At 51.3% G+C, this 14,787-nt stretch overlaps 1 protein-coding gene across 1 annotated transcript; it reads left to right on the forward strand.

Moving 5' to 3' along the window:
- Window positions 1-11,158: 11,158 nt before the first annotated feature.
- Window positions 11,159-11,926, forward strand: LOC122153603 (olfactory receptor 14J1-like). The gene has a single exon (XM_042794003.1). The coding sequence runs from the start codon at window positions 11,159-11,161 to the stop codon at window positions 11,924-11,926; it is 768 nt and encodes a 255-aa protein (XP_042649937.1).
- Window positions 11,927-14,787: the final 2,861 nt, after the last annotated feature.

Raw genomic sequence — 14,787 nt, forward strand, 5'->3', positions numbered from 1 at the left:
GGCGATCCGTAAGGCTTCAGGTAGTTGTTCCGTAATTTTGAAATGAAATGTCTTCCTCTGCCCAAGTCTGTTCTTTCTATGAATCCATATCTGGGATAATGTTTTCCAATAACACCTTGGATACCATGGTTGCCATTGCCCTTGGTGTGGGGGATTGCTTCCACCCAGTGAGTTAAGTGAGCCACTAATACCAACAAATACTTCCACCCTTGTATTTGAGGTAGCTCTGTTAAGTCTACCTGGAGGCTTTGTACGGCTAGCTCCTGTTCCCCAGCCACCTTTTTCTCATTACCTTTTTGTGCACTTTTTAACAAATCAGACATCAATCAACTAGTTGTTTAGCCTCCGTATATATTCCTATACACCCATATTGTCTAAGAAAATGATCACAAAGTGATTGTGTTCCCCAATGTATTTTCTGACGTATTAATGACAGAATTTCTCATGATAATGTTTTGTTTAACATCTACCTTCCATCTGGTAAAGTCCATTTTCCTTCTGGATCTTTTTCCCCACTTTTTAAGTATAACCTTCTCTTGTTCTGTGAAATTTGGGGCTAAATTCTCATAATCCCCCGTTGTTATTACCATAAAACTACTGATGATAATTCTGTAGCTGCTTCTCTGGCTACTTAATCTGCTAAATTATTCCCCCTTATTTCCATGATGCTCCCCTCTGATGTCCTTTCACATGCACAATTGCAATTTCTGTAGGGAGCTTCAGGGCTTCTAAAACTTCTGATCAGCCTCGTGTACTAGCTCCTTCCCTTTTGTATTTATAAGCCCTCTTCCTTCCCATATTTGTCCAAATGTGTGGACCACTCCAAATGCATACTTTGAGTCTGTGTACACTGTCCCTTCCTTATCTCTCAAATATACCAATGTCTGTTTTAGGGCATAGAGTTTACAGGCTTGTGCTGACCACCCAGAAGGTAATTTCCCCTTTTCAAACACTTCCATCTTCTGCCCCTCGATAATTGCATAACCCAATATTCTTTTTCCTTCTAGGCATCAAGAGGACCCATCAATAAATAGTTTTTCCCTATAGGGCAAAGGTTCCTCTAACAGATCTTCTCTTATTTTTGTTTGATAACTTATAAAATCCACACAGTCATGCTCTGGTTCCTGAATATCCTCCCTGATTCTCCTCCCATAATTCTAGTAATTTAACCACCAGTTTTCCTTCATCCAGCACCACACCTATTCCTAATTGCACTTGTAAATCTCTACCTAGCAAATTACATCCTACCCCTGGCATTAACAACAGATCATTAACAGCCTATTGATCTTCCCCTTGTATTAACACATTCTTTATAACTGGGACCGAAACCCCTTGCCTTTGGCCCATACAGCCCAGGCTGTATCTTTTACATAATCTTCCTCCTGGGGACTTAATTTCAAATTTATCAAGGGCTCTTCTGTTGGTATACCCCCCAGGAGGTAGAGCTCCTGACACCCCTAATGATTACCACCCTCATCCTGTTGGGTTAAATAATTATGTACTGGATGGTAATGCATAATCAGCTGATGTACATGAGTTAGTTTTAGCTGTAGGAGCAACTTCCCTGAAATTATGTGTGAGAAGGTACAATTAGAGAGGGGAAAACCTGGGAGAAGGCTCTCTGAAGTCCTCTTGGTATACAGAAGGAGCTTGTTATTTCACCTCCTGTTTAGGTTTTACTGATCTGCGAGCAGCTGCAGGCAAACCCTAGTGAGGCCCAGCATCAGCAAGACTCGGCATCAGCCCCTAGAACAGGCTCTGATCGTACAACTGCTCGGTGGGCTCATGACCCTTGTCTCTGAGCCATTCTCCAACAGTGAATCACTCTCCTCACTCCTCTTTAAACACTTCAGGACACTGCTGGCTGCCTTTGCAATCAGTTCACGCTGGATTGTGTTGATCGCTGCTGGATAATGTTTTGCTTCCTGACCCCCAGCACAGCCAAGGCCTTGTCAGCAGCTGCTCCCCAGCCCCTTCTCCTGTCACTTCAGGGTGTCAGTCTCTCCAAGGGGCAAGACCTGGACATTGTCCTTCTTCTGTCCTGTGAAATTCCTGACAGGACAGTCCTCTCATCTGCCAGGTTTCATCTAAATAGCATCCCTAGGGCACAGGAATGGTCCTCTCAATTTACTGTCATTGACAAACACTGTCAGAATTGCCTCCTCTGGGTCATGGATAGAGTTGTTAAATTGCCCAGATCCCAGGAGATTTCCCTGTGCTTCCCCACAATGCCCCAGTATCTCCCACTGGCCTCCAGGTAGAGTATGACCCCTTCACCACAGCTCTCTGAGCCTGAGCCTCCAACTGGTGTTTCACCTCTCTGTCTGTCGACCCACCCAGACTGTAATGGCCTAACGTGGGTACGAGAATATTGTGGGAGATCATGGCCAGTGTCTTGCTGCATTGGAGGTACCTGACATCCACTGTTCTTATGTCACGCACAAAAACATTTACTTCATCCTGCAGGCAATCAGGTTAGCGGGGCATGATTTACCCTTGGAAAATACCTGCCAACTGAATTTGGACATTTTCTTCTCTTTTAGGTGCCCAGGAACGTCACCCAAGAGGACTCTAACTGATGGCACAATCCTCACCAAAGAGAGCTTGTACAGCCTGTGGTTCCCTGGGTGGCCCTTGTGGGCCCTTTCAAAGATGGCTGCAACATTGGCTTCTCCCCTCCCACAAGAAGCCTCTACCAATCCCATGACCTCTTAAAAGGCATATGCCAAAAAAAATCCATATTCCAGTCTAACGTCATTGCCAATACCCTGCCTGGATTACCACGTACTTAATTTCTCTAATCTTTCATGAATTTGCACCTGGCCAGGATACAATGAACATTTCTCACGTCACCTTTTCAGATGCAGACTGCCGAGGCAAAGGCCCTTTCCATTATTCTCCAGCTTTTTCTTCCCTTATTGTTTGTACCTTCAGACAACTCTCACCTATGTTACTCTTTTGAACTTCAGGGAGTAAAAACTGTCAACAGCCTCATTGTCTCCTTAGTCAACACTTTAATTGTGCTTATATCTATCTTTGTGTATTTACCTACCTAAGGTATTTCTCCTGACAGTAGCCCTCGCATAAGGCAACCTCATTAGTGATATCTTGTATTTAGTATATGCTTCTGGATCAGTCTTTATTGATCAAGAAACTTTATCATACTTTAGATTTCTTTGTTTCCAAGGAACTAAAACCCTTCTGTGCCTGTGGGCAGCCAGTTCTCTAAGGACAGCAGTGGGAGGTGGTGCAAAGGACCTGTAAGATCCAGCTGCAGAGATCAGTGGAGAAGACTGATGTAAGGAGAAGTGATGCAAGTCCCAGGGGGCCAATGTGAGAAATGGTGAGACTGGGCAATGAGGATCCAGGTTGTCCATACTGTGTTGGACCCCAAGGGACTGTCCAGACCTCCCAAGGAGACACTGTGCATCAATATCAGAGACAGAATGTTGTTATCACCTCTTCTCTAAACTGAAATTAATATAATATGCTCTTTATAATGAAGAATCATTTTTATTAGATATATTTGGAAATGTTCCTCCTTAACTACATTCCAAAATTTATTCAATTAGCTGTAAAACTCTAAAGACTTCAAGAAAATAAGAGAAAAATGCATGGCTTGTTAGGACATTCTGTATTTTAATGAGCCCCATGTTGTGTTTGGCCCTGAGTCCATGAGCCTCAGATACTAAGAGGAGACTGAGCAAAATACTCAAGAAGTCAGAAGAAAACCCAAAGTACCTTGAAGCATTGATTGGCCCCACTGAGGGCCATTACTGACAAAGCCTCCCCATGGACTCGTTAGAGCAGATAATTGGAGGCTGTGGCTGTAGGTAGGCAAAGGCACTGTGCAGGTGGCTGTAAGGCTGCAAAACCCCTTGGTTTGTTTTATGAAGCAGAAAGGCCAAGCCCTGACTTTCCAGGCATTGGGATGGCAGGTCCTGTTCCTCAGGGCTCTTCCTGGGGGCAGTGGGGTGTGAGGGTGAGCAATGTCATGTGTAGGGAAACTGCACAACACCCCCCAGCTTCCCCAATAAGGGGAGGACAAAACAAGTTTCAGAACCTGAAAATAAGGTTTATCTTGGTAGGCCTCAGCAACAGAGGCGACTACCATAGTCAAGGGGACAAAGAGCTTGTTCTTGTGTGGCCTTTCAGCCCTTCCAGAGCCCTTGGCCACCAATACTGCAGGCTTCTTTCTACTGTCCTCTTTATGCACCTTTTTCCCTTCAGGCTGTTCACATCCGTCTTGCTTTCCCACTGAGCTGTCACCCCAGCATTTCTGTACCTTCACTGAAGTCTCTCCACTCTCGCTGGCTGCTCCTTGAAAAACATGCTGTGGGCTTTTTGAGAGTCCTTCTGGGCACCTCCTATGCCACAACGCAACCCTTGTAGTGAGATTTCCTTCCCTCACATCCAGACTGAGCTTTCCAAGCTGAACTTTGTGGAGCTTTCCTTCTCTTCCCACTACCAAGAAAAGCTCCATCATCTCTGAAACCATCCTTCAAGCTGCAGGCATCTGCTACAGTGCTCTGAGCCTCCACTTTACCAGGCTAAGGAACCCCACGTCCCTCAGCCTCTCTACACAGGCACCAAATTCCATCCTCACAGATCTCCTTAGGACCTTTTCCATTTTCCCCTCCATTCCTCCAGAACAGGGAGCCCCACCCCCAGACACAGTAGCCCAGATGTGGCCACACCAGTGCTGAGTCAAGGGGCATGATAATTCCCTTGTCTGGTTGGCCACACTCCTCCTACCGCTCCCTGTGTGCACTTGGCCTTATTCATGCTGATCATGCCCCGCTGGCTCACATGGCATCCCTTGTAATGTCCAGGCTCTTCTCACGATGGTCAGTCCTGGGCTGGTCAGGTCCCAGCCTGCCCTCCTGTATGGGGTTATTCTCTCCCCAGTAAAGGACTGGCCACTTCGACTTGTAAAACTTCATGAGGTTTCTATCCCCAAATCCCAGAGATTCTCAAGGTGCCCCACGAGTGAATCTCCAATTGGCCAGATTTTAATATGTGCATACATGTGGCTCTCCCTGACATGTGATGCCTCAGACAAAATAATAGCATGAGGAATTGTAGGACACTAGAGATAAGAAAAGGAGGCCCCTGTGTTCAGTGGTATTGCAGACCAAGATAGGAATTTCCCTGGTGGTCATCAGTCAGAAACACAAAAAGAGCTGTGAGGGAAGAGGAAGGTGGGAGATTTTCATGGATGGGTACAGGGATGGTCAAGGGGAAGTAACTAAGAGTGGGTAAAGAGGGAAAAAAGAAAAGGTGAATCACAGGAAATGATCAGGGCTGTTTCAGGGTACCAGCCAAGCAACCCTGAATTTGAACTACAATGCCTGGAGAGGGACAAGGAAGCCACAGATCACCTGACCAAATGTTGTGGCTTCCTGTTAGAGAATGGCACAGAGACAAGGGTCCTGAGCCTACCGAGCAATTGTACGACCAGAGCCTGTTCTAAGGGCTGATGCTGCCTCGCTGATGCTGGGCCTCACTAGGGTTTGCCTGCAGCTGCTCGCAGCTGCTGATACATGAAGAATGTCAAGGACACTTCGGCCTTGTGTACCGTGGTGTGTCGAAAACAGGTTGAGAGGAATTGGGAATAGTGGTCTGAGAAACCCAGTGTTATGGTAACGATGGTCTGAGAAACATTGTGTTATGGTACTGTTGTGTATCGAAAACAAGTCAAGAGGAATTAGAAATAGTAACATGAGAAACTTAGTGTTATGAGCAGCTTGTGCTGTTAGCTAACTGCAAGTAGGTGGACCGTGCGGATACGACCTTTAGAGCTTAAGCCAATCAGCTAGTGACTAGTAGGCATAATAATTAGCGTTGTCTAATTATTATAAAAATATAATAATTAGAGATAATAAGTATAAAAATATGTACCCTGGACTCAATAAGGACACAAGTAGATTGATGCTCTATCACCCACATTGAACCCGTCTCGGCATGTCGTTCTTCCGTGGCTCCGCAGCTTCCTTCAGTTGTCACCAGGAACCTGAGTGCTTTCCTTCCCATCATGAAGGCAAGATGTGTGGTGGAAGGAAATGCTGAATCATTTATGCTGGCAGCAACCTCAAGAGATTCCTAGGCCAAACTTGCTCAAAGCAGGGTCACTTATGGGCTCAGAACAAGTTGCTCAGGGCTTTATTCACTTTGAGCTTCAAAAGCTGCAAGAATGGAGATGACAGAAGCTCTCTGGGAAATCTGCTCCTGTGCATGACCGCCTTGATGGGGAGAAAGTTTTTCCTCCCTTGTTTCAGTTGATGCCCATTGGCCCTCATCCTCCCATCAGGCTCAACAGTGAAGAGCCTGGCTCCATTCTCTTTCTGATATCAAGAACATACAGGAAGGCTGTTATTAGGTCTTCTCACGCCTTCCTCTCCACTGGCTTTGCACTTTTGCAGTAAGGAAGGCCAACGACATCCTGGGCTGCATTCGGAGGAGCACTGCCAGCAAGTTGGGGGAGGTGATCCTTCTTCTCTGTTCAGCACGGCTATGATTTGTTGTGCTCAATTCCCTCAGGGTTTTCAACCCCACCAACTTCACTCACACTGTAGTCAAAGCTGCCCTCCACATCTTCCACCAGTCCCGCCCTGTCTTCTTGTGAAAAACTCTTCCAGGAGAGCATTCCCCCATGTCAGGTCAGGGATTACCTTCTGCTCTCCCTTTGAACGAGGCATTCTAGCAGAGGTCCATGTTCTCTAGCAGGGTGTGAGGTTATCCTGACCGGACGACCGTTGCATATTGAGGAGCTGGAGATCAACATAACAGTAAACTTGAGTAGACCCATGGACAATTCCCATGGGAGCGCCCTCTTTTTCAGTCACTACAAATGATGACGAGAAGACTTTTCCTTGTAAGAAAACACTGAAAGAGCTCCTATCTTCCACCTTGTTGGGGACAGTGTTGCAATGGCTTTAAGACCTCCAAGCAGCTGTCTCCCCACTGCTGGCCGGGCAGAAGGGACCTGGCAGCTAGCACACGAGAGGACACCATGTGCTACTGTGCTGCAGAGGCCCCTGCTCAGCCACCCCAGCAGTGCTGGAGGCAGGCGATACCTGAGAGAATGTCTACAGCCACGAGAAACCTGAGGGCAATGTAAGGATGGTGTTAATGGTGTAAAGGTAGGATGTTGCTGTCATGCCCAGTGAGCCAAGGAGCATAATAGATGAGGCCATGAAGGTGATCAGCTCAACAATCAGTGTTTCTGCACAGGACAGCTTGATCAAAAGCACACTGTCACAGAAGACGTGGTCCACACGACTGGCATTGCAGAAGGGCACCCTGGCAGCCAGGACAGTGGAGGCAATGGTGGCTAGGAATCCCGAAGTCCACAAGCCCAACGGTAGCTGAAAACAAAGGTGACTGCTCATGAGCATGGAGTACTGAAGAGGGTGACACAAGGCCATAGAACAGTCATAGGACATGACAGCCAGAAGGACAAACTCAAGGTAGCCCCAGAGGAGAGTAGAAGTAGCACTGAGTTCAGCAGCTTGGATAGGAAGTGGCTTTGCTGCCCATCAGCAAGTTTCCTCTGGCTTTGGATATGACGGATGTCGTGATGAAGATCTCCAGACAGGAGAGGTTACAGAGGAAAAGGTACCTGGGCCCATAGAGGTCTCTTTCAGCGAGGATGAGGGAAACAATCAGCAAGTTTCCCCCTAAGATCACCAGACACAAAGCCAGGAGAGTAATTGCCATTAGGTGTTCCTGATGTTAGAGGGAGGAGTAGCCAAAGAGAAGGAACTCTGTGACGGTCATATGGTTCAACATCTCAGCATCCGAGCTGCAATAAGTGAGGGCAGATGGTCATCATGGGAAAGAGCTTCAGGAGGTTAAAAGAAGATGAGACAGAACAAAACAGTGTAGAAGGATAAGACATTCACAAAGATTGAAAGGAGAACAAAGAAACAGAGGAGGGGAGAATTAGCCTAGCGCAAGAAGGCATCATTTTATGCACTAAGAGCAAACTAGTATGGGGGCTAGAGTAGGAATCCACTGTAAACTGTATGTAAGTTCTTGTATTTGAGCTCTTTCCCAAGAGTCACTTCACAGTCAATGGAGAAAAAATAGGGATTTCTCACTTGTTTTTACTGTAGCTTATTTAAACATGTATTTTAGGCTGATCAAAAATGTATTGTAGTGAAAGGGAAAACACGTCAGTGAAGTGGCTTTAGCCTTTTGATTAGGACAGAAACAGGGAGAAGGCGGCATGAAGACGTGACAAATGCAGAAGTGTGTGGGAAGTAAAGGCAAGCAGGAGAGTTAAAGAGGGAAGATTTATTCCCTGGAAAGGGTTTGATTACCAAGGAACACCAAAGCCCAACAGAGAAAAGAAAAACATGCTGTGTTTAAAATTGTTCTGTTTTTAAGCATGTCTTTCCATCCACGGTTGACCTTTGCCAGGTAGAACAGAAAAATTATAAAGAATCTTCCTCAGTCAGTGACAACTTTCTTGCTGAAAACCAGTCTGATAAAACATTCTCGCTGTCAGAGGGAAAAATAAGAATTAAAAAGCAAAATAGGAGAGGAAACAAGAGGAAAAATCTAAGGGTGCCTTTTTCAGGAGCCTCAACTTTACCTTCTCATCCCTGAGTGTTACATCCCTGGCCAGCTCTTCTTTGTAAAGATGAAGTCCCACAGGGCACTTCACCTCACATTTCTCAGTCACCCTTATCAGGCAGATGTTCCATGCGCTCCAAAACCGCCTGCATGGCTTGCACAGTGTATTGCTTTTAATGCTTGCATGCAGCTGGTTCATCTTGACTGGGGCGTCTCTCACAAGAGAACAGTACGAGGAGTTGCAGGGCACTGCCAATACCCCTCCTGGAGGAACTGTGGCTTCTTGGGGGTCTGGTACTGATAAAGCCGTGGGTCTGGACCCAGAGGGGAAGCAGCCCTTTGGGAGGGAGCTGCAGGAACGCATTTAGCTCTGCCTGGGGATGGACAATGAGTCATCTGGGAGCTGAGGGGTCAACAGGAGAGGGGAGAACATCATGGGCACCACTGCGGTGGGTGGATGTCTGCTACAGATCTCCTGATCAGGAAGAGGAAGTAGATGGGCCTTCTTCAGACACCTCCTCTCTGCTGACATCCCACCTGATCCGTGCAGCAGTCGAGTCTCATTGCCAGCCCTTCCCACCCTGGGAGCTTGGGAGGTATTGTACAGTAGTCATGCTCTTGTTATTGCTCATCCCCATAGAATACTACCCCAGGAAGAGTCCTGAGCAATGTGAGAGGGACAGGATCTCCCATCCCAGGGGCTGGAGGTCAGCAATTTGCCCTTTCTCTTAACATAACACATCCATGTTCACACAGAACATCTTCCTTTCAATGGCATTTGTCTACCGTCATAATTTTCTCCAGTTTTCTGCTCTAACCAGCCCCTGGGAGCTTTTGTCAATACGTCCTCAGTGGGAGCCATTAACAGTGCAGGAAACTTTGGAGTTTGTATCTGATACTGACTCCTTGAGAGGTTTCATAACTACCTCTCAGTGCCTGAGGTTGATGGACTTGTCTCAACCCCTCCTGAGGGGTCATTAAACTGCCTTGGGCTGTTGCTGTGGTGCTGAGCTGGGCCGGGCTCCTGGGCCGGAGGGAGCTCCTGGCAAGTGGGCAGCGCTGCAGAGAGACAGCTCTGCCCAGGAGCAGCTCCTCTGCAAAGCGCAGCAGGGCTGGGGGCACTGCCTGCAGGCACCCAGGGCAGAGCAGCGAGGCACACACAGCTTCAAGGCAGCCTGGGCTGGGAGGCTGCTGAGAGCTCCGAGGAGGAGAAAGCGTCAGGGCCCTGGCCACAGTAAGTCTGGGGGTGCAGGGCAATGCAGCTGCAGCTCGGGGAGGGATCTGGGGAAGGGCAGAGCTGCCAGGAATCTGCCTCCTGCCTGAGGAGGAGGAGGAGGAGGAGGAGGAGGAGGAGGAGGAGGAGGAGGATCTGCCCGAGCAGGGGTTCCCTGGTGCCCCCTGCGAGGGCCAGGGCATGAGGGCTGCCTTCTGGCGGGGCCGGCTGCAGGGGTGTGCAGCCGGGTGTGCAGGCAGGGGTGCCCAGGGCTGTCCTTCCCAGCAGGGTCCCTGCACCCCAGGGGGCTGTGTGCTGGGGCAGGGACTCTGCCGCCTGCCAGGGTCAGCACTCAGCCTGCCCGGGGAGCTCCCCACGGCGCTGTGGGGAGAAGCTGTGGGGGAAGGAGAGACCCCCGCCAGGGCAGGCTCCTTCTGCTCTTCAGAGGCTGCTGCTGCGTGGATCAGGGATGCTCACAACTCCTGATCACCTCTAGGACATTGGCATTTCAAGAGGAAGTTCAAAGCAGGGGCCACCTTAAAAATGTGAACTTTTCTAGGCTCTGTGATCTCATGTTTCTTCTAAGAAAACATAGAAAGGGGCTGTGAAATTTTAATATGTCACTGAGACCTCTGAACTGTTAAACTGAGGGATTAGCAGAATTGCCAGAAACTTCATAATGTACCTTCACCTTTTCCTCTACTTACAGACACACCAGCATCACCTTTGTTTGAGGGTTCTGCTTTTGCCTGCTGTTCTCCTTTGAATCTGGAAGTAGGGAATGCCCCTGGGCAGTGCCCTATTGCCAGGAGGGGTCTGCAGGGCAGAGCTGAGCACACAGAGGGTGGGGTGGGGGCTGGCAGCACTGTCAGGGTGCTGACATGGGGACACAGAAATGGCTCCTGGCAGAACAGAGCTCCAGGGAGCAGAGAGCCAGACTTGCTCCAGCATTCTCTTGACTCTGTACTAGGGCACAGGGAACCTTTTTTTTGTGAAAGATGAGAATTTCTGCGCTTCAATGAATTTCTCCTCAGCAACATCACAAATCTGAGCTAATAAAAAGAAATTGAATATATTTCCCAGAAAGAAAGAGGAATATTTTCGAGGAGACTTTTGGGTAACAGCATAAACTGAATAAAAGCAGTCTGTCCTAACTTGTCAATGTCTTCTAGTTCAACCTCCCTGCCTGCTGTGAGCACATGTCCAACAGCAGCTCCATCACCGAATTTCTCCTCCTGGCATTTGCAGACAGACGGGAGCTGCAGCTCCTGCACTTCTGGCTCTTCCTGGGCATCTACCTGGCTGCCCTCCTGGGAAACGGCCTCATCATCACCACCATCGCCTGCGACCACCACCTCCACCCCCATGTACTTCTTCCTCCTCAACCTCTCCCTCCTCGACCTGGGCTCCATCTCCACCACTCTCCCCAAAGCCATGGCCAATGCCCTCTGGGACAACAGGGCCATTTCCTACCCAGGATGTGCTGCACAGCTATTTCTGTTTCTATTTTTGATATCATCAGAATATTTCCTTCTTACTGTCATGTCCTATGACCGCTATGTTGCCATCTGCCAACCCCTGCACTACGGGACCCTCCTGGGCAGCAGAGTTTGTGTCCACATGGCAGCAGCTGCCTGGGGCACTGGGTTGCTCAATTCTCTCCTGCACACAGTCAACACATTTTCCCTACCACTCTGCCAAGGCAATTCCGTAAACCAGTTCTTCTGTGAAATTCCACAGATTCTTAAGCTCTCCTGCTTAGATGCCTACCTCAGGGAAATTAGACTTATCATGTTTAGTGCCTGTTTAGTATTTGGGTGTTTTCTTTTCATCATGCTCTCCTATGTACAGATATTCAAGGCCGTGCTGAGGATCCCCTCTGAGCAGGGACAGCACAAAGCCTTTTCCACGTGCCTCCCTCACCTGGTTGTGCTCACCCTGTTTATCAGCACTATCACGTTTTCCCACCTGAAGCCCCCCTCCATCTCCTCCCCATCTCTGGACCTGGTGGTGTCCTTTCTGTACTCGGTGGTGCCTCCAGCAGTGAACCCCCTCATCTACAGTATGAGGAACCAGGAGATGAAGGACGCACTGAAGAAGCTGATTCAGTCAGTTGTCTGTCATCAGGAATAAGCTGCCTGTGTCTCTTCAGAAGTCATTTGCAACTCATATCTGAAACCTTTTGTGCAGTAAGCATTTTATTTGTAAAGCTATTGTTTGTTCCAAAATGTCTGCATCCACTCCTCTACCTCAGAGACATGAACCAGCCTCTCTGACCCAGAGCCCTTTCTACATGTGTCTGGTAGGACAGTACAGCTGGCCTTCCATTAAACATATCTATAATAAAAGAGGCTTGTCTCAGTGTCCATGTCTGGAGGTTGGTATCTTCTTCCAAAGCTGAGGTCAGGAACATGCTGAAGGAATTGCCCCTCTGAGCGTGCTGCTGTGCTGGGGTTCTCCAGGGGTTCAGGGCAGGAGGGCATGGGGGGATGTGTTAGGGAATAGGCCTGTGCTGCCCCTTCACGTGGGGGTGCCCAGTGCAATGGCAATGATGGCTGATCCATGGGGATCTCCCTGGGACCATCTCCCCATGGCTTTCAGCCACCACTGCCCTGCAGAGCAGCACCGCCAGCTCAGGGCCGTGCCTGAGGTGACATCCCGCGACAAGAGCAGACCTATTTCTGGAGGCACCAGTTTGGGCAGCTTTTCTCTGGCTGGCACAGCAGGAGCTGCCTGGGGAGCCCCCAGTGCAGGAGTCTTGTGCTGGGGAGAGGGACGGGCACAGAGGGGCTGCCAGCACTGGGCAATCAGGATCTCTTGGAGAGAAGAGCAGCAGAGAGAGGGAGACGCTGGCCTGCGTCTGCTCATGGCATGGCTGGCGCCAGCCCTGGGGCTGATGGGGAGGCTGAGAGCCCTCTGTGCCCCAGGAGCTGCTGTGACCTTCCGAGGGGCTGGGGCTGTGGGGTGAGTGCCCAGAGCTCTGCAGCACCCCCCAGCCTATCCCGCTGGTCATTTCCAGCACTGGCTGCTCACGCAGGTTTATGGGTGAGCATTGCTGCTAAACCATCTCCATCCTCCTGCTGGTCTCAGTGCCTGTATGGGGGACTGGTCAGCCCTGCCCGGCCTCTCTCCTGGTGCAGACCCTGGCAGACCCCAGAGAAGGGCTGTCTGTGAATCCCCACATGGGACACAGCTGGGGCTGGGAAAGTGTTGGATACTGTGGGAGGCTGCAAATTGTATGTTATGAGATTATGTTTTGCTGGGGCTACGGGGGGGACAATGAACTGATTGCTCTCATGGCATCATAATGGAGGGAAGTTACCCTGACAGCAAGTAGGCTGGGGGTGTACAAGAAGCTGGGAGGGGACACATCTGGGACAGTTGACCTCAGCTGAACAAAGGGACAGTCCATACTGTATGACATTGTAGTCAGCAATAAGAACTGCAGGGAAGCAGGAAGGGGACATGTTTATTGTGATAGCATTGTTCTTCTGAAGTAACCGCTGTGCATGATGAATCCTCCTTTCCTGGAGATGGCTGAACACCTGCCTGCCGGTGAGAAGTAGCGAATGAATTTCTGTATTGTGCTTGACACTTGCACACAGCTTTGCTTTATGTATTAAACTGTCTTTATCTCAACCCATGATTTTTCTCACTTTCACCGTTCCAATTTTCTCCCCCCTCCCACTGGGGAGGAGTGAGTGAGTGGCTGTGTGAGCCTAAGCAGTCTACTGTGATTAATCCACATCTCAGCCTCTCTAGGTCTCCCTGGATGGCAACTCTGCCCTCCAGCATATCGACCCTTACTTCCACAGTTTGGTGGCATCTTCAACGTTAGCGAGAGTGCACTCTTTCAGTTCTTCCATGCCCTTGGTAAAGATGTTTGCTGGGACAGATCCCAGGGTGAACACTTGCAGTAGTCAATGAACTACTGTTCTACGGGAGAGAAAACTTCATTCACCATGAACTTCTGAACCCCACCGTCAAACCAGGGGCCCCAGGGCCGGGGGCTGCCTCCTCGCCTCCGGCTCGCCCGCCCCCGGGCCCCCGTCTCCACCCCCGGGGCCTGCGGGGACCCGGCGCAGCAGCCGCAGCGCGGCAGGAGCGGCAGCGGCTCCTCGAAGGAGACGCCCCGCCGGCATTGCCGGCGCCCCCGTCGCTGGCGGGTCCCGGTGCCGCTGCCGGCCCCGCCGCCGCCGCGCACCCCGCCGGGCAGGGGTCAGGGTGGGCTGCGGGGGCCGGGCGGGGAGGGAGGAAGAAGAGGCGGAGGAGGGGCCGGGGCGGGTCAGGGGTGGGCACGGCCTCGGCGCAGGGAGAGAGGCTGCCGGAGCCCGGCGGGGCGGGGCGGGGGGGGCACCCCGGCCGCTCCGGAGGTGGCTGGGCCGGCGCGGGGGGGAGCGGCGGGGGTCGGGGCCGGGGCCGGGGCCGGGGCCGGGGCCGGTGAGTGCGTGTGGGCGGCTGCCCGCCGCGGCGGGAAGCGCCGGGGAAAGCGCGGGGAGGCCCGAGGGGAAGGTCTGGGAGCGCGCGAGGGACGAGGCGCGGCGCGGCTGCCGGAGGGGTCTTCGCCTCTGCCCGCCGCCTCCGCGCCGCTCGGCGTGGCCGGGGCAGAAGGCGGGCCGGCAGCCCGGCGGCGCGGGGGGAGACCCCCGGGGCTCCGCAGGGGAGGCGGCGGCGAGCGGGGCCGGGCCCGGAGCCTGGAGCCGCCGCCGCGGCGGGCGGGGCGCTGGGGCGACGGAGTGTGCGGCGCGGCCTCTGCGGCTGCTCCGGAGCCGGTCCGGCCGGCTGGGCCCGGGCGCTGCCCCGGCCTCGGGAGGGATGGCCCGGGGCTGGGTGGGCAGCGCTGGCGGAACGGCCCGGCGGCGGGGGGCTGCCCCCCGGAACGGGACGGGGGGGTGCCGTGTGCATCTCCCTCCTAAAACGGGAGGGGAGGTGCCGTGTTCACCCCCCCCCCCCCAAAACGGGAGAGGAGGTGCTGTGTTCATCAACCCCCCCCT

The sequence above is a fragment of the Tyto alba genome, unplaced genomic scaffold, assembly GCF_018691265.1.
Source record: "Tyto alba isolate M040663 unplaced genomic scaffold, T.alba_DEE_v4.0 Super-Scaffold_200000175, whole genome shotgun sequence".
Lineage (NCBI taxonomy): Eukaryota > Metazoa > Chordata > Aves > Strigiformes > Tytonidae > Tyto > Tyto alba.

Bases quoted from the DNA above. Each gene is read 5' to 3' on its own strand.
- LOC122153603 (XM_042794003.1), top strand. From the start codon at position 11,159: ATGTACTTCTTCCTCCTCAACCTCTCCCTCCTCGACCTGGGCTCCATC.